Raw genomic sequence first — 20,094 nt, 5'->3', positions numbered from 1 at the left:
GTGTATATGTTTGGGCCTGGGCTGGAGCTTGGGCTCTGAACCTCAGGATGAGGGGTGGGCTTCAGGGTCTGCGCTCCAGCCCCAGCTGCAATGTCTACATGTTTATTTTTAGTGCCACAGGACAAGGCTGCAGACCTGGGCTCTGAGACTTGCTGTTGTGGGTTTTAAAACACCCTGCTCGTTGTCACACAGGAAGTCTGTAGCACAGCAGGAAATGTAACCCAGGTTTCCCAAGTCCCAGCCTAACACCCTGCCCACCAAGCCATCCTTCCTCTCGTTGTGAGCTCTCTGGGGCAAAGGCTATCTCTGTGTATTTGCTTGTACAGCAACTACAATATCAATGAGAACCTAACCCCCCTTTCTGGTCCTTAGCTACTATAATAATAATTATGGCAGGATGGGGCTTCAATTACTGTAATTAGCATTTTCTTTTGAAAGTAAAACAAGAGTTTGTGCCCGCAAAAATCTATTTCTACTAGTCACTGAAGACATTAGTTAAAAGACATAACACACAAGCCATCTTGCGTGACCTACGTAGGCGCAAATCTGACACCACGATAAGTGTCGCTCACATTCTCAGCCCCACATGTGTGTAGTCGGCACAAGAAGGCATATTTATGCTACTGCTGTAATATACTATGCTCTCAAAATCAGCTGGAAAAGATTACTTGGCTTTGGTGGAGATGCCTGCTCTGGGAACGCATACAGAAACTAGGGACAGTGGCTACACTTGCACTCCTAGGCTTAGCGAAAATAATTTCTTTGCAAAATGTTATGGATGTGACTGGATGGCGGCCTGAGGCTTTCATGGCAACAAATTTCATGCCCTTCCACCAGGATTTCTCAATCATTTTCACATTATGGACCTTATCTTAATTGTGAGAGTGTCATCTCCTCCCACTGCCAAGCAGATAATATCCCTATGGCAGTAGCTGCTTACAGGGAAAGGTAGTATTAGGAAATCATATAGGATAATTTTAACTGCTCTTAGTTTGATTTAGCAGCTGGATGCACGAAGGAGCAAGTGCTCAGAAATTTGGGAAACCTCCATTTTGAACTGGGTGATGGCCTTAAAGGCCCTCTCCCTTTCTCTCTCAGCAAGCCCTTTAAGTTCCACTGGTCCAGCTTCAGCAGGGCTGACCATAAAAGTCTTTAAAAAAATAGAGCTCTCAAAACAAAAGAACTTTGACAGCCAAAGTCCTTCCGCCCTGTGTCTCCTGGGTGGTGGGGTTCCATTCCCCTTGTACTGCCTGGAAAGGAGATGCTGGGTCATCCCTTGCCCTCCTGGGGCTCGACAGTGCACTGGCAAACAGACTGTCTCTATTTCTTCCCAGTGAGAACAGAGACCCTTTTGTTTCTCCCCAGGGTGTCAGGGTTGGTTTGGTGACTGACTGATTGAGTGGACGAGGGGGGAGCCTACCTTCACCGTATACCACAAGGCTCCCGGTCCTGGGCCTATAAAGAAACAGTAACCTAGTTTTTCCCCAGATACTAACTACCCCTTCTCAGGGCCACTTCCTGTCTCCCAACACCTGCCCTCCTCCATTTCCAGGCCCTTGTTTGCTCCAGAATTCCTGGAATGGGGTAGCCCGGTCTTAAAGGGCCAGTATACACCATTACTCACAAACTTGTCATTTCAATGCACGTGTCTGTGTTCACAGATGTTACGGCCAGCTACAGATTAAAGTCTGCAGCAGATTAGGCCCAATTTCAACTTGCAACCTGTAGTACACAATGCATGACACTTTCCACTGCTCTTCTAAGCTTGTGTGTATAATTTGCACTTCTGTCTCCAGGGCCCCCAGAAAATTTAAACTGGGGACTTCTGACATTGTCAGAAGGAGACATACTTTAAAACACTATGCTAACTATCTGATGTGTTAATATAGAAATTATATTAGATGAAAGGAGGGATTATCAATAGTGCTCAGAGATAGCCAGACTGTGCTCCCACTGCAGTCAACAGCAAAACTCACAGCAGAGCAGAGCTAGGCCTGGGCCTGAAAAAGGCTAGAATTAATAACGAAAGATCTTTTAAAAGTGGAAAGGCAGTAAGAAGCCCTGATTCCTAAAGTTTTCATTTTATTCTCAGAGCCTGTCACTTGATGACTGACTGATGATAATAAGAACTATAAACAGAAGAGATATGAGACTGCTTAGCCATTTACTGGAGGGATTCCTGTAATGTCTGCTGATGAGCTGCTCAATGAAAACTCCATTTAAACCACTTTATTATTTGTTTAGTTTGTTCAGAATGTGCTAACTGGTGCAGAATTTTATTCCATTAGAGACAAATACAACACAAGGTTTCATAACACTACCCATCCTTTTCTGAACAGGGGACAAGCTAATGAGGAAAATTTTCAAGAGCAGTAAATAACTTAAGAGCCTAAATCCCACTGACTTTCAAAGAGATTCAGGCTTGCAAGTGCTTCTAAGTGACTTTTGAAAAGGGACTTCTCAGTTGCTTTTGAAATTTTGGCCCAGTCTCCTGAAACGCTGCCATCATGAACATGTCAGTAAAATCACTTCTTTAATACAAGCTGAATCTTCAAGCAGAGGAGGCTGCTGTACCATTACCTGGTAGTTTTCCCTTAGACATGGTCTCAGGGTCCAGTCTGTATGTGTCCTGTAGACGCATTAGAGCCTTAGCAGCACCTGTCTCATCTTCCTCAGTTGGGAAGAACTGGCGTTGAACTGTGAGGTTGGTGATAAAACCTTGCAGTCAAAAGAAGAAAACAGTTAACTCCACAACTCAGATGCATATAATCAATACTAGACTGGCCCAGGTTTGGGAACATGTGTTTTGTTTTGCAACACATCCTCAATGGGAATCAAACAGTGGAGATTTAAACATAAACAGCCCTCTTGTCAGACTCTTCAGTTATATGCATATCTTGGCTTAAAGGCAAAGCTTATGAGCTCAAATCAGAGGCATTAACAGAAGATGCTCAGTTCTCATGTGATGTGCTATTAACAAAGTAGGGTGATGGATATTATAGCCTCAACCTAATAATTTTCATTTTCCCTTAATGCCTTTTCCTAACACCCTTCCCGCTCCCACAATATCCTCCCTCATGTCTCCTTTGGCAACATTCCACCAAGGCAGACGCAGGATCTCAACATTATCTGCTGAACCTTTGCAGGCCTCCAGACTTTGTGAACTTCAAGCATCTGCTAATCCATAGGAGCTCTGTGAGATGTGAAGACCTCAGCTGACCCAAGAGAGGCTCCCAGACCTTCCCAGATCCCACTGATGACATTTCAAAGGGGGTGTTTGGGGAGAGACTGAGTACTTATCTCACTTTAGTTTGGTACGTGGGCTGAGGTTCAGGCCTGATTATGTATTTTCAAACTGCTTCAACCCATCTCTAACAAAGAGTGAAAATGTCAAAAAGTAAAGAAACTTAAGTCAAGTTAAGTGTTCATTTGGGGTCTTCTTAATAGCAAAAAATGAAACAGAGAGGGCTGGACCAATATCATACAAGGTGGTAAGAGCAGAGCCACTGTGCATTCATTTTAAAAGGGATACTCTCAACAGTCTCTCTGCTCTTCTTTCAACACAGTAATTAACTAAACAGGTTGCATAAAGGAAGAACTTCAAGAGCATTATGCAAATAAATTTAAGTGTTGAGCTATCCAAAATTATATGAAAGGTTGTAAAGAAATAATAAATAATAATAATAAGGGAAGAAGACGAAAGTTCTGACTTCCATTTTAAGTGTTACGTCAATCACAATAGTATTGATTTTACAAAATATTACAGAGAAATCTTCAGGAGCAAAATTAAAGACAGGGATAAGTGCTCAGTGGAATCAGTGATCTAGTTGTTAGAAAACTTCACAATTTTATTTCTTCCAGGACAGCTTTAAAACTCTTGGCTGAACAGACAGACTTCAAAGCATCTAAACTTTTAGCATAAGCAGAATGGAAAGAGAAAACATGGAGAGGAGTTCAAAGAAAAATATTTCCTCCTTTTCTTCTTTCACTTTCAGAAAGTCCAATAAAAATAAACTGACATTAAAAATGTTTAAGTTTAAGGAAGCAAGATTAAGACAGGTTCTCTGTGAAGAATATGCAGTAAGAGGCAGGGTTAGCTATGGAACATTTTTAGAAGGATAAACTCATGAATAATAGAGGAATATATAGACATTAACTCTATAATGTTTGCCAGCTGTTTATGTTGGAGCAGATCAGAAGCCCCTGGAGATCCAGTCTGGGCAGCAGAGTTTGATTCTTAAGTTTTTCTATCTTCTGATCCAAAGGCCAAGAAAGGCCAAAGACTAGAGGCACTATTGCTAGGGAGGGAAAAAAGAATAAAAACCGATTGGGAAGACCGAGTGGGATAAGACCTTTCTTATAAAGCTGAAGTTTCAAGGCAAAAAACACTTTAAATAAAAATTGTCCTAATAGTTGGACCTTTTGGTATATGATATTCTTCTTCCCTCTGCTTGATGTTCTAAAACAGCATGAAGGGCTTCTGCCATAATCAAACTAATGGCACTGCTTCTGGAACAGATCAGGGCATTGACAAAAGGAAAATGTCTAATGGTAGCTGGGAAGTGGTGAATGGTAGCCAGTAAACAAGTTATTTCTTAGTTTGTAAGTTTCACACAACTCAGGGCAACAGTATTTGAAATCGCAACAATTAAGTTTGCAGATTTCCAGTATATGACCAGGGGAAGGAAAAAGCAGACTTGCAGCAAAGTTACAGAAACTATTTTCTTCCCTTTAACACCTTACCACTTGTTGAGTCCTGAAGAACTAGATTCTCTAATTCCAGCCAATCAGTGTTTAAACGCTTCACCAATTTATATGCATTTACTGGGTGTGCAAGATAACCTTCTGGGTCGGAAGCTGATTTCATAGTCAGTGCATCCATTTTTTCAGCCCAGCTGGAAAAAGAATAGCATGTCTCAATCTGAGATCATTTTATGAATGCATGTCTTCCCTACTATCATCACATCTAAAAACGAATTGCTCCTTTTGCTATATATAGCCAGCCACTTACTTTTAACTCTGTAAGGGTGAATCATGGCACAATTGATTTTTTTAAAATATAAAATAAAATATAAATATTTCCTACCTTTAAGACTACTGGGCACAAATCTTATTTGCATTAATGTCTCAGCCAACAATTTATATCATGTTGAATTTTGAAAAAGATTCATAGTGCAAGATGAACTACACTGTAATTCTTAAAAGGTCACTCATTTACATCTCACTAACACTACAAAATCTGTTTGCTTTTCCAAAAGCTGTTTAGGCTCTTATGGGAGTCATCCATGCATACCGATGGGAAGACAGACCCTTAATTTTTCAAGTTATTAGGATTCTTTTCTTCTAACAATAGGTTAATGAGCATAGTTCCATCATATGCTCATGCAGAAGTAAGTTGGCAAATTCAAAAATGATAGTGATGAGTCCTAATATTCTTTTGAGTGTCATAGATGAACACTTATTTTAGTCCAATATATGGTACTTTACTAATGATACAGTCATGCCCTCATCCCTCTCTTTATTTGATCTCTTAGCTGAACCATTGCGCATGCACCAGAGCTTCAAATTTCTCTCTCCAATATGCAGTGGGAACTGAGCACGCTACTGAGGCAAAAGTAACAAGTGAGCAATAAAAGAGCTTTGCTCTAAGCAAGATCCTTGAGCATAGTTCATAAGCTTCCACTTGCAAGCTTGCAGTTTCATAATCAGTGGGGCACCAATGTAATAATGGTTCCAACCAAAGTACAGGTAATTTAGTACAAACTTACGCAATTATCCCCAAGTTGCTCATGTATTTTCCGTGTATTATAGTGTTCCAGCTCAAAATGGAATCCAAAACTACTAATTCTTCAGAGATACTTTAAAGAGATCCTGTCAGATTAAAACCCACGTACTCATCAAAGCAGATTACTTTACCCAGGTTCCTAGTAACATTCTTTAGATTTTTCATATTCTTTCAATTTTAGTAATTTAATTTTCACTATTTACATTGTTTGGGGGTTTTTGCTGTACAAAAGGAGGGCCAAATTTTGATACTCAATCACGTTGAGTAGACTCTTACTTCATAAATAGCCCCAGTGAAACCAATGAGACCAACTGAACAGTAAAGTAACACTTTGAGTAAAAGTGGCTGAATCTGGCCCTTATTTTATCACAATATGGCAGTTTCATTTTTGCCTATAATTAGTATCTAATGAGCTCTGGTTTCTTGTTCTCATATATTAGTAGAATGCTGCAACATTTAGGCTGCAAACACTGTGGGGGATTTTTTTTTTATTAATTATTTCTATTGAAATTAAATTTCAGCTGAAATTTTAAAATATACACAAAAGACATTTCTGCTGACATTCATGCAAAAGTTTGTTGTAACAAAAACCTACATTTGAAATCTAAACTGACCTGACCATCTCCCTTTAAAGGAAAATATATTGACTGGATTTCAAAACATGTAAGGGATGTAGATTACTTTTCCCCTAATGGCCAGATTTTCAAGACAGCTCAATAGCTATTGAAGCACTTAATGAAGTGGCAAGATTTTCATAAATTCTCAGTGCCCAGAAGTTCCCATTGAGAATAAGATCTGAGCACTTTAGAAAATCTGGCCCCAATTATAGGTGAATAGCACTTCTAAAATCTAGCCCTGAAAAAAAAATGGATTTAAATCTTTTACAGAACTATCGGAGTGTTGTTTCTCTATCTGTGATGCTGTAATCCCTATTCACAAAACACATGCCAACACTCAATGCTCTGGGTTAACTTAACTTTTTTCTTTTTTAAATAGATGAATAGTAACAAATTCATACGATCTGCTTTCAGGGACATTTAAACAGGGATGATCAGCAGGAACATCTCAGCTGTCATGTACAAGGAGACAAGTGGCTTCTGAGGCAGCCAGGGCCCAGAATATATAAGAGTTTATAGATCCGAAGCCACCTTGAGCTGCACTGGAAGTAAATATAAGGTCAGTACAGCATGGAACACATGGGGTGCAAAGGGCTCATTGTGGGCCTGCTAAACAAGCAGCCTGCCATGTTCTGCCTTAAGGTTACTGCTTCTGAGTGGTCTACGAGGGTAGCTCAACCATAACATGTTGACACAGTCCAGCTGAGGGGCACAGATAACTAGGGCAAAGTCTTCTTGCAAGAGGAAATGTTCCAACATCTCAACTCATGGAAAATGCACTCTTGGCCATTGCCAGTACTTGAGAGTACAACAGAGGTCCCTCTCACCCCTGCTTTTGCTGGAATAAGCCTCAGCCTGCTTGCACTTATTTATCCCTCTGCCTTGGTCAGGCACTGGGGAAAGCAGTGGCACTACTATCCAGGCCAACAAAAGAGAGACAGAGAAAAGACAATATTGTAAATTCAACATATAAAATATGGAGAAGTGCAGATTTGTTATGCAATCCTTCCCCTTACCTTTTAATCTTAGAGAGTTTAGATTCTTCTGCTTGAATATATTCCTTTAAAGACTGCACCAGATCTTTCTCTGCATAAATCAGGTCTGTCATCTGACCTACAATGGAAGGAGACATTTTACTACACAAGTAAAACAAGGGACTACCCTTTCCCATGGGCACAGAGGGGAAACATCCCAGCCACTCTACAGCTAGTAAAACTGATTGAAGAATCAACATATTCAGGCTCAAGCAATTTACTGCTTTGAAGCTAAAATGAGAAAAGCCTAGAGACTGGGACACTGAATTCCTGTTAAAACCAGGTGTCCAAATCCTCTAGGTGGCTTTGAAAATGTCAGCCTTAATGTCTTCTGGAGGAACTATGCTTGGATCCCTTCATTGCCTTTGAATGATTTTAATATTAGGTACTTGCACCTGTGTGCAGTCAAAAGAGATTTGACATAATTAGAGCTATAAGCAACACAGTCAGAGGTCAAAATAATTGCCATGGCATCTGCTCTGCATGTGGACACAGATTAGGTCATAGTGCTAGTTTATTAGTCAGTGCCACATGCACTAGTTAGAATTGCAGTTCCTTGGTATGGGGCTTGCAAATGGTAACTGTGGAAACAACAAATATAGAAGACTTACAGTCTGACGCTCGCAGTCTAACCAATGTGCAGACAGTCTCCTAATGGAGATTGCTAGTATACAAATCTTACTTCATTTTGTGTTTTACACATGAGAAGCCCTGGATATTTTTGGCAACCACAGCTGAACATGCACACAGATTATTTGATTAGACTGACAAACATAGCTGCAGATTTCTTTTCAGTATTACTAAGTAATTATGACTGAAGAATAATTAAGTAGCAGTCCTAGGTAAAATCCAGAAATGAGTTCTGTTCAGCCTCGGTCAGACTGGCAAATGGAGAAATATACGACAAGGAGAAGGTCATTCACAACAACTGCATATCAAACGTTATCTTTAACTGCCAAGAAAAAAAAAAGACTACCAAACAATAAGTTTCTATCTATTTTCATCACAGACACTTAAATGCAGCTGTTTTGTATGAGACTCAATCGGTTTTCTTCTGACTGAGGAATTTTACAAAATAAAGCAGAAGTCTAATCAAGGCATGATGTCCATCTAGTGTAACTCCAGTGATTTAAATGGGGCATAAATCTTTCTGAAGCCATTAAAATCACAATTGAATATTGAGCACTATTCACAATACAGCATTATAGATACAGAAGCATAAATCCCATTGAAAGTTAATAGGACCTTGTCCTTCTCAATCTCTGAGGTGCTTTTGAACAATCTACGTGCATAAGCAACAGTATAAGGTCTGTATATTGAGACAGTGCTATTAAACAGAAGAAACTAAAGAAGCCTGGGCTAGAATCACTAGTCTGATTGTTTTCGAAGTTTCCAGCTATTCTATGTGACATTTTTGATTAATTTACTGTACAATTTATAGAAGGACTTGAAAAGACTTATTTTAAAGTGGGGGAGGGAGGAAAAATCACATGATTTTATTTTTGCCCTCTTTTTGCACCCAGCATGTGCAGTAACTGACATCTGTTGCAAAACAGCTTAAAATAATTCTCATTGAAGAACATTGCTTGGGTTTTTTTAAAAAACAGGTCACACTGAAGAGAGGGAAGCAGAAACAATTCAGCCATAGTATACGAACTCCACTTTAATCATACAGGTAAAATACATTCTGTAACTTTTCATCTGTGTGCAGTTCAAAACAGGGAATACAGATTTACTAGAAGAAATTATCAATCCTGCCTGTGGTTCATCTTCATCTGTCCATAAATGGAACTTTTCAAAAACAATCTATTTACGTTGGGCAACGTATAGGCCCTGTCATTGTATCCGAGGTGAAAGAGAAACAGTCATAATGATACTGGCAAGAAATGCTAGCGAATTTACCATGAAGCTTTGTTACATGTTAAATTTCATGTGAAGTAGTGTGAAAAGGATACAAGTCATCATTCTTGGTGTATTCAAAACTACCATATTAGGCTCCCAAATTCTAAGAAGTTCTTACACGTAAAAATATATATTTTTTTAATTAAAAAGGTTTCCTAGCTACTCAGTGATTTAGCATTAAACCTTCAGGTAAGGTTTAAGTGCCATGCTCAAGCCAGAACAGGTACGCAATGCCAATTAACAGCAAAGAATGAGTCATCTTTTCCCTTTGCACGTTTTATTCAAAACTCATGCATGCCATGAAAGCTCATGCTCCAATACGTCTGTTAGTCTATAAGGTGCCACAGGACTCTTTGCTGCTTATTCAAAACTGAGGCCCTGTCTGTATGAGAGAAATCTGCACCAGTTTGCTTATTACTGGTGAGGCTTAAAGGGAGTAAGTGGCCCCGGCACCAATCCTGCTATACACTATTGCATTAGGCTTGCAATGGGGTAACATTCTATACCGTAAACCTTGTCTGATGGGATTACAGTGTGAGGCTTACCCAAAGAGAACCTTCTTTGTGTGCACTAAAGAATTTTATACACTGAGCTCCAACATCAGGTTATTTTGTACTGACTCTTTCCTTACCGATAGAGGTGAAAAATTCAGCTTGCGTGTGCCATGTGCAGCTAATGCAGGTCAAGAGCAGTGATAGTATCCAGGACTTCATCTTCAATACAGCTGGGATCTGCAGGATATTAGGAGAGGGAAAAAAAATCGATACCCTGTGTACAAATAATTCTCAGATACCCTAATGAGGATGAGTCAAAAATCCCAATTATAATAGAAACAGGATCTAGGTGAGTGGTGGGCAATCTGCAGCCTGTCAGGGTAATCCGCTGGTGGGCCGTGAGACCATATTTACATTGACCATCTGCAGGCACAGCCGCCCGCAGCTCCCAATGGCCGTAGTTCACCATTCCCAGCCAATGGGAGCTGCGGGAAGTGGCGGCCAGCACATCTCTTGGGGAGGGATTGGCCTGCTAAACCCAGGGTTGTGAGTTCAATCCTTGAGGGGGCCACTTAGGGATCTGGGGCAAAATCAGTACTTGGTCCTACTAGTGAAGGCAGGGGGCTGGACTCGATGACCTTTCAGGGTCCCTTCCAGCTCTATGAAATAGGTATATCTCCATATGTTATATTATATATACTTCCCGCAGCTCCCATTCCTCAAATGTAAAGGCTCTGTTATTCAAAAATACAGTCAACAGGATGATAGCTGGCATCCCTCTCGTGATCACTGCTGGAAACTCTACAGCAGCACCGTTGTGCACTGCCCCATGCAAGGCCTGGTTTGCTCTATATAGTGACAGAGATAAGGCAGGACACAGAAGAGATGCACCTGTCTCTGAAGGGAAATGAGATCAAGTGTCACACAGATTCCAGACCTGGAGGAAGTTTTTATTTTTTTAAACAAGAACAGGATTAAAAGGGTGGGGGCTTAGCAATAGGAGAGGTGCATTTCAAGGAGAATGGTATCCTGGGAAGAAGTGTCGCACTCACCCCTACTCCAGTGCACTGGGACTCAAGACCGCAAAAGCATCATTTAAAAAAAAAATAGAGTACTAGTCAAGTATTTAAAATCAGAATGTTTTATTTTTATGCACCTGAAGCTAATTTTAGCTCTGATGAAAGCAAAGCAAATTCTTTAGATTCAGTGATGCAGTGTAACGCCTCTGCACGAGATTAAGGATCTGATATTTCTCCCACTAAAGTAAATGGCAAAACCCCCTTTGATTTCAGTGTATGATTTTGAGCATTGGTTTTGCCTTTGCTTCACTGGTGAACTTCTTAACCTCTGCACGTCTGTTTTTCCCACCCACGTAAAGCATTCACCTCGCAGGCTTGTGGAGAGAATTAGCTCTTCCCCTCTTCACCTACCCCTCTACTACCAGTTTGTCTTCCTGCTCCAGCCGCATGGCCGCTTTCCGGCCTCTCCCCACCCAACAATCAGGAGCTCCCATGCAGAGCTGGGCGGAGGACTAGTAGGGGGGAAGGCTGGCTGCATAGGGCGTGCCACCATTTAAAGTTGGAAAACAGGGCACGACTTGCTGCAGGCAAAAGCCCATCCTACCCTCACGGTCTTTCAGGGAGTGCATGACAGAGGACATGGGAAGGGACCAGGAGGCAACCAAAGCAGGCCGAATGGCCAATGGCAGCGGGCAAGTGAGTCAGGAGGACCGAGTACCCTGCAGGAGGGCACTCTAGGAACTGCAATTAAATTGGTGTTGAATCCCGGGCACTGAACACAGTGGAAGTCTGTACTCTATGTGCAATCTGGAGGTCATCCTGCATGAAGATCTTTCTGGGAACTGACTGTTGCTCACCACAAATGCCTATCACACCCAGCACGCTCATTGCAAAGACTCAACAAACCTCAAAATTACCTTAAAAAAGGGGGTTACTTTAGACTCATCATAAGCTACGGACTATCCTGTTTGCAATTGTTCCTTTTTGTGCCCCATCTGATATGAAATAGTTTGCAAATACAACCTGCTTTGAAAATACAATACCCCTTCAATGATATAGAAAAACAATGACTACGACAAAGAGCCACTTAAGTTTGCACACTTACTGCAAAAACCCAGGACAAAGTGCCACTGCACTGCTCTAACACTAAGAAACGAGCAAACAGCAAAGTAAGATGATTCAATGCCAAATGGTTGAGTTAATACCACAGTAAGGGATAAAGCTGCCATGCAGAGAACCATTTAAATGCCAGCTCCGTTTTCTGCTGTTTATATTATATTCATAAACTATTGTTCAGTTTTTAAAACAAACGTCCCCCCATCCCCTTTGCAAATCTATTGGAAGCATCTGAAATATTTACTGCAATATGTATACATGTGCAAGCGTGAGAACATCGTCTCAAATGCATCATGCTGAATATTTTTTCAATGCCATGTGTTTTAGAGCTGTTATGTTTCAGACACATGTTTTACTGCAAAGCTAGTACACAGGTAATCTGAGCACTAAGCAAAGCTGAATGAGTAGTGCCATGAAGAGGTCTGCCAATACTAAAGCCACAATAAGTGATATAGCAGAACAGAACAGTGAGTCAAGAGCACTCAGAAGATACATACACTTGGATATATTAAAACCTGGCTGTCCAGCTGCATAGCTTGTTCTTGTTTCCCAGAGCGGTTTTCTGGATTCATCACACATAGTTTGGCCAAGTGACTATGAACGAATTTTCCACTTAAAACAGTATAACCCTCCATTCCCTACTCCCAACATTCTCTTGTAGTTCAGGACATCTGCCAAGAATAATAAACTTTACCAAATCTAGCAGCTTTGCCATCACACGCAGAGAAAGAATCAGTAAACAGGAACACTCAAACACAGAAATCAATTCTTGCTTGAACAAAAGAAAGATACCTGTCTGTAGGGGTTTAAATATTGTTTACAGGCATTCTTTGCACAGCTGCTACATCTCAAACACCAGAGCCAACACCTCCTCACTGCAGCCTGAAAACAATTCTTGCAAATATGTTTTTGGAGAGAAGACTGTACACCCACACACATTACAGTTCGAACGTCTTAGGGATTCAGAAACAGTGTAACTGAGACCAAGACACTTGGATATAAAACTAACCTGTTTGTTCAAGCTGAAAAGAGAAACACAAAACTCTGGTTTTCAAGAAATGCTTAGAATTCAGCAATAAGGAGAAAGCTATTTAGGGCAACTATTTCCCATATGTACACCCTTTCTCTTAGGCTGGCTTTGTATCAAAATGATCTTTGAAGCAGAAAATGTCACATTCGTTGAGGCAATATTTAGGATTTCCTTTTATTTGCTTAAACCGTCTAACCTTCATCGGTAACAGACTTGGGAAAGACTTCAAAACTTTTATTGGCTCCAGTTCATCCATAGGCCCGTGCAAAGCCCAGTGCAATAAGAAGAGGAGAGGCATCTTGTATCTCCCCTGTGCTGGGGCTACTGAATGACAGTTTGATCCTGGGTGCAGTTTAGGGCAATTGTACCCAAGCTGCCACGGGTCTTGTGGCAGCTGGGAAAATGGCCAAGCTGTCATGGCAAGTGTCGCTGGCAGAGGGACTCTGGGAGGCATGTTCACCCAACAACTGATGCCTTTTCCCCTACCACATTTGAGGAATGGTTCTGTTCTCACACTGGTGAGAATCAGAAGTTAACTCCACTGAAGTCAGTGGAATTGCACCACTGTAACACCAGTGTAGCGGCAATCAGAGTCAGGCCTTAGTATCCTGAATTTTTCCTTCCACCCCAAACACCCCTCGATAACTGCACTCAACAGTGAAACCTAAATGATGTTGTGCAAACACTCGGCTTCTCTGTAACTGCTAAATCTCAGTGAATCACTGCTCCCCCTGAAAAGAATGCTCTGTTGTACTTCTGAAACTGCTGGCAGAAGGAAAGAGGCTTTCCTATACAGTCAGGAGTAGGAAGGCCGCAGAGGAGGCAGGAATAGATTTCTCTTCCCAAGTTACAGAACTGAATTCTCCCCATAATGTTACTTTGAAATGCTATTGAAATTAGGGATGTAAATATCATTTAAAAAGTTAACCATTTAAACCATTAAAATTATATCATTTAACTGATTAACTGATTAAAGGGAGAGGGGCTGGGGCTGCTCCAGCCTGCGTGGCCCGGGGCTGCTCCAACCAGCACAGCTAGGGCTGGGGTTGATTGGCCCGGGGCGGCTGGGGGTTAACGGTTAGGGTGGGTTAATGGTAAGACTAATGCTTACCGGTTAACTGTTTAATATTTTACATCCCTAATTGAACTGTGGATCTGACCTGCAAAGGGCACGTGAGTTTGGTGTCCAGGAGGGCTATGCACACTGAATTCTTCCTGACTTTCAGGGCCAATAACCACAAGCGGCTCAATCTAACCCCCATTCACCCCAATGGAAGAACTCCCATTGCTCAGCTGGGCTGAAGAAAATCAGCTGGCTGCTAAGTATTCTGCTCCTTTGGGGGCCTGTGCCTGCCTGCAACTCAAACATGCTCTCCCATCTTCTCAGGCAGTAGAACCAGACAGGGAAACCAAAACTCAATCACCAGAGACCCTCGCCCTAGTAAGGGGGCAGCAGCGCAGAGCACAAATATCCCTTGCTCTTCCTTGGAGTACTGCAAGACTTTCAGCTACCGAGTTAAAACAGTTTAAGTAGCTTTAGAATGAATTTCACAAGTGCATCTGAAGTAAGACACACAAAAAAGTTAACTAAAAAAAATGATTTTTTTCCTTGATACATCAGCAATCTTTCATTTCATTGTTACAATGATTCATCTTCAGATGGTTTGCATTATACTCTGCATTTACTTTACTTTTTGAAACCGCATTATAAAACAAGCTGCAACAGGATACTTATGGTGCCGCTAGTATCCTGGACTTTCAAATTAATTATCTTTCGGCTGATGATTCAGGCTCCTGGGTGTCAATTTTCTCTTTCCAGTCAGAGAGACTGTTGTGCATAGATGAACAAGATGCAAGTCAGAGAAAATCTCCCCCTTTCCTGATAAACTAGCACCATCTTAGTGCTTAGCCAAATGTTAATTGCTTCAACCAACCTCAGAATTTACGTGGCTTTCACATGGAGGCCAACCAATTTATCAGATTACACAAAGATATATTGAAATTGGGTCATAATGAGGTCAGTTTATGTAAAATTTAAAATCACAATCTCACTTCATGCCACAAACCAAAAGGTAACACCAGAGTGACACCCTCTGCAGTTTGAAATGCTCCCCATAGTCACACAGGCCAGAAGATTCTTTTACTCTTAATGTGAGCAGAGAGTAGAAAGCAATACACCCGGCATATATCAAGTGTTGCTCCCTGACTCTGATCATGAGCAAGACTCTTTAAAAAGATCATACATTTTTTTCATCTTATCTGCTGAAACCTATAGAAACACAAATGTCCACATGCACTCCGTATATGTCCTCCCTTTATATATATTTAAAACACATTTGGTTTTACCTGTGGCTCAATTTTCAGCACCAATTTTGGGCACTCAGAACTGCAACACCTGGAATGACTGGGAGTAGGTGTGTGAAGCTATTCTGAAAACCAGGCCCCAGAACTTTATTCCTTCAACTAGACAATGTGGCAGAAAGCTTTTTTCAGTTACCCCATTTGTCTCAGGAACACGACTGTCCTACTTAAATCATGGCACAAGGATTGGGAGGTGGGCATTCGAGAATTCAAAAGCCGGCTACCAACAGATTTGGGAGGCTAGGGTTAAATTACCTGCTCCACCACAGTCTTCCTGGGTGACTTTGGACAAGTCACTTAATCTCTGTGCCTCTGTTTGCCAGCTGTAAAATAGAGATAATAGCACTTCCCTCTCTCACAGAGAGCTGGGAAGATACATACTGAAGATTGTGAAGCTCTCAGATACTATGGCAATGAAGGTGGTCTAAGTATCTAAAATAGATAGAAGAGCCAGACAGATGTGGACAAGAGAGTACTAGGTATGTAACAAATCCATGGCCAATAAGGAACTTTACAACTGTCAGGAACTGTGCACCAACACCACTCATCAGGAATAGAACTCAGATTCTCCTGCTTCAAAAAGCACAGCTCTCTAGAAGAGAATCTGCGTTAGCTCTTAGCAGTACAGAGCCTAAGTCACAGAGTTGAGTAGTTCCAATTCTATCCAGCAAAGGGCTACAGTGCATATACATCCCAACTAAGTCACTGCACATTCTTGGTTAAAGTAGTTTTCATAATAAATCACATCACGTACACAAGAGATGAGCTAGTCATTTCTTCCACATTTATTTTAGAGCACAGATTTTTTTCTGTAATGATATAAAATTAACTATGCTGCAAAAGAGATTGCAGTTCTCTTGCTGTTAGGGCCCAATCTTGCACTCCCAGCGTATGCAATGTACAAAGGTAGAAGGCATTGCAAGATGGATTGTTTCTTGTTATATCATATCCTAAGTCCCAATAATATCCCACTTACTTTACCCACACAACTGCAGTAAGCCAGCACAGAACAGCGAGTAAAGGTTGAAGTTTGGGATCTATCCAGCGGACCCGCCGCAGTCATGCCCGCGGGAGGTCCGCTGCTCCCGCGGCTCGGGGGCGCCTCCTGGGCATGACTGCTTGGGACGGCCAAATTTGTAGAGCCGCCCCTGATTCTGTACGTACTCAACAGACTTGACATTTACCTCAAAACCAAAGCCAAAATAAATGTTGCTTCCAACGTGTATCTAAATTTAAACTATCATGGTGCAGTCTAACCAGCCTGAAAAACAAAGAACTAACTGTTTCAAAGGCATACATGGCTACAGACTGGCTCCTGGTATTTACTTCAGAGGCGTGGCCCAAATACAAAGCCATGAAGAGAGGCCAACACTTGCACAAATAGCAATTTAAGGTTGAACTGTTGTCTGAGCCAACTCTGCACACTTTCCCCACATGCCATTACTGCATCCGATGCATCAGCACTCTCACTTACAGGAGCAGAAAGGACAAACAGTGAAGTACCAAACCCACCATGTTATTTCATTTTTCTTCCACCTACAGACAATAGATTTTCTCTGCTTCGAAAGCAGATGCCACCAAATGCCAACCTGCTGTCAATCTGGGTGGCTTCGGCTACAAGACTAATGATTTGTAAATAGATACAGACAAAATCTAAATGTCCCCCACACAGCCAAATGCCCAGGGCTGTGCTGAATCGTAGTTAGGATTTTAGGATGTTGGGAGGTGAGTATACTATGCTTAGAAAGCTCAAAAGGCAAAGCAATCACAAAATACTCCACTTAGCAGGATTTTAATGAGGTCAGCTGAAAAACATTTGCAAACCAGAGCAAATCATATTAAGCATCTTCTTTAAGTTACAACTTTGCTATCATATGCACTAATTGCCAACAGATTAGATAGCACGGAAACCCTCATTATTATTATGATCTCCATCCAGGGGGTGGTCCCTAAGGCTATAAAGTGAGCCTAGGACAAATTCATTACTGCTGTAATTCAGATGTATTCAGGAGACCTACACTTGCCTGGGCCAATTGTAAATTTGCCCATAGCAATGGAAACGGAGTCTGGATTTATCACACCGCAGTGCAGAACTCTAGTCACCAGACTGTACTTTAGAACCCTCTATTGAGGCAGTTCATAGCATGAGATCATCCAGCTGCATGCAGGCAGTTCTTGTTAACAAAAATAGGGTCTTGTTGGCTCTTGATGTCATCTGCCTCTGCACTGATGATCCTTCCCCCACCCATCCCCTAGATAACCATCTTCTGGCTGACACCTCCTTTGCATCAAAGGCATCACACTCGTCTCCACATGCCTGCATCACCAGCTTCCTTGCCAAAGCCTCTAATGTGCATCTGCAAATAATTAAAAACTACATGCCCAACAACCAATAAAGTAACTTGCTTGCCTTTGTTTTTCAAAACAAACCAAAGAAAAATGCTGTTTGTTTGCATGCACTGATATTGACAGTGTCTTTATTCAAATTTGCATTAGCTTCCTTCAGTGTAAAACAGATCTTGTGATATCCCTAGTTATGTAACCTTAAGAAATATCAACATCTGGATTAACTTCTGATAGCTCCTTTAAATCATAACTGAAAAAATATTTAGTTCTTGGCAGTAAAAAAAAAAAAAGAGAGAGAGAAAGAGAGAAAAGTCACGCCAAATCTTAGGAGCAAGAGTCCTGCCCATCATTTCCCCTTTGATAACAGCAAGCTCATCTCATATTCAACACTATCATCTGTAGAGTGTTAAATGCCCCAAACAAGCTGTACCATAAGTGGAGAGGTTGTTGACCAACCTACATGTTGTTAACCCCTGTTGCAACTTGCCAAGTCTTTTCAATCCTGAAGCGTAACTGTGTTCCTGCACACAGCCCTAATTTTAATGGATCAAAATCTCTCAGATAAACTTACAAATTCTCTGGGAATGTTCAAAATAAAAGCTCATTTGAAACTGCATTAAGTGTTCAGAAAAGGTTAATTTAAAACATATCAAGAAGCATTTATTTTTCTTTCTACGCTACCAGGAGGACAAAGCAAGATAAAGAAACAGACACTTTTAGGACAGCACAGAATCTGAGTCTACTCTGGCATGGCAGCATCCTACTTCCCCACAAATATAAAACCCTATACACAGAACCAGTCACAGAAAATAAAACCTATCTACATGTTTATATTTCACTCCTTAGAAATCTGCCATCACAAAGAGTATGGCAAATATAAATGTACCAGTTGTCTTATGTAAACAAGCGTAGAAATGGAAAATTCTTTGGACTAATAGCCCATATGTTACCCTTGACTATTAACTCCTTTAATATTTGTGGGAAATAAAGGCCCATATTTTCAATGATGCATGGATTTGAGTCAGGGCTGCAGCAAAATAAAGTTAAAGAAGTTAAGGAATAAGCAAAAGGCCAGACCCTCATCCATTAAACTTCCGTGCTATGATGATTTACAGCAGTCCAGGACCTCTGCCTGTCAAGTACTAGCTATGGCCAGCAGTCACTGTGGACACAAGAGGGATTGTTTCCTGGGTTGCACAATGCCACACAGCTGCAGGAATTGGTGCCTGTGGGGTCCTTTTCAGCTTATTTCTATCCTCCCAGTGCACTTATAAAGTGAAGCAATCAGGAGTTTTATTATGGGAAATGTTTTGTGTCAAAGTCTATTTGGAGTACTGAATCTTCAGGTCTGATAATGTGGGGGATTAACTGGCAACGATATGAAACCCAAGTAAAAAGTGTCCTGAACTGACGGACTATCCACTGCATACAGAAATCCAAACATTCAGGCTATCTGATTTGCCTCTTACTGATACCATTGCTCACAGTAGCAGCTGGGGGAGCACATCATTGTTTCTAGGCTTGGACGGCAGACAGCTGTTCATCTTCCACAGTTCATTTTCTACACACTATTCCAAATGGAAGATAGCCTACTACTGCAACCAGCTAGCAGAGTTACTCCTTTAACTCACGTTGCAGAGATCTTTGCCGTGGTTCAGTGTTCAGAATGGGTGTGATAGGAGAGCCTCCTGTCACACCACTCCTCTCTCCCCTCCCCTCTTTGGAATGTGGGGGTATTTGGGTGGACAGTTTCCCCTATGGCCAGATGCTGAGCTGGCAACTAACTTCCATTTGGAGGGTGACCCCTACAGTTTCCCTCCTTCACTCATGCACTCTAATCTCAGAACCCGCAGTTATACAATTTAGGATTTAGGTGTAGACCCTCCTAGCACATTTCAGTAATACAGGACTACAAGTAAACTATTCCAGGGGCTCCCTCCACCCAATTACAAACATATATAATAAACATTTTTCAGCTCCTTTATGAACGCCTACCAGAGTCCTCCCGAACCCGCTCAGGTCTGGGAAACAAATGGGCCTCACAGCCCCAGAGGTTGATAAAAGAGGACCATTTCAGAGCAGGTTCCAAAACTGAGGGGCCCTCACAGAGAAGGCTCTGCCAACTGCCCCTGCTTTCTTACACAAGTGGAGTTCCAGCTCAGAAACTTCCACTCATCTCTCACTCTGGCAGCACAGCATGGGGAGCATGGAGGCTTACAGACAAGAGAGTGAGCTGGACCCTTGGGCTGGCTTCCAAACCAGGGAGAACCATGGGGGCAGGGAGAAAGAGAAGTGAAGAAGAAACTAATGGCAGATGTCACAAACAGGAGGGCTCAGAAGAGACAGAAAAGGAGAGTGAAAGAGAGAGAGAATAGAGTAGGGAGAGGAAA

General features: G+C 41.5%; 1 protein-coding gene across 3 annotated transcripts in view; it reads right to left on the bottom strand.

The window, feature by feature from the left end:
• P4HA2 (prolyl 4-hydroxylase subunit alpha 2) overlaps nt 1-20,094 on the bottom strand; it is a 50,492-nt gene that overhangs the window by 27,712 nt on the left and 2,686 nt on the right. For all 3 annotated transcript variants that reach the window (XM_045027952.1, XM_045027950.1, XM_045027951.1), the window contains exons 3-6: nt 9,970-10,069; nt 7,419-7,515; nt 4,744-4,895; nt 2,581-2,718 (exon numbers count right to left, since the gene is read on the bottom strand). In XM_045027952.1, coding sequence (XP_044883887.1) covers nt 2,581-2,718; nt 4,744-4,895; nt 7,419-7,515; nt 9,970-10,051 — 469 coding nt within the window. In that variant the 5' untranslated portion in view covers nt 10,052-10,069. The remainder of the gene's footprint in view (nt 1-2,580; nt 2,719-4,743; nt 4,896-7,418; nt 7,516-9,969; nt 10,070-20,094) is intronic.

The sequence above is a fragment of the Mauremys mutica genome, chromosome 8 (genome assembly GCF_020497125.1).
Source record: "Mauremys mutica isolate MM-2020 ecotype Southern chromosome 8, ASM2049712v1, whole genome shotgun sequence".
In the NCBI taxonomy this organism is placed as follows: Eukaryota; Metazoa; Chordata; order Testudines; family Geoemydidae; genus Mauremys; species Mauremys mutica.
Note: the sequence above shows the minus strand (reverse complement) of the source record. Positions and strands in the feature narration are given on the sequence as shown.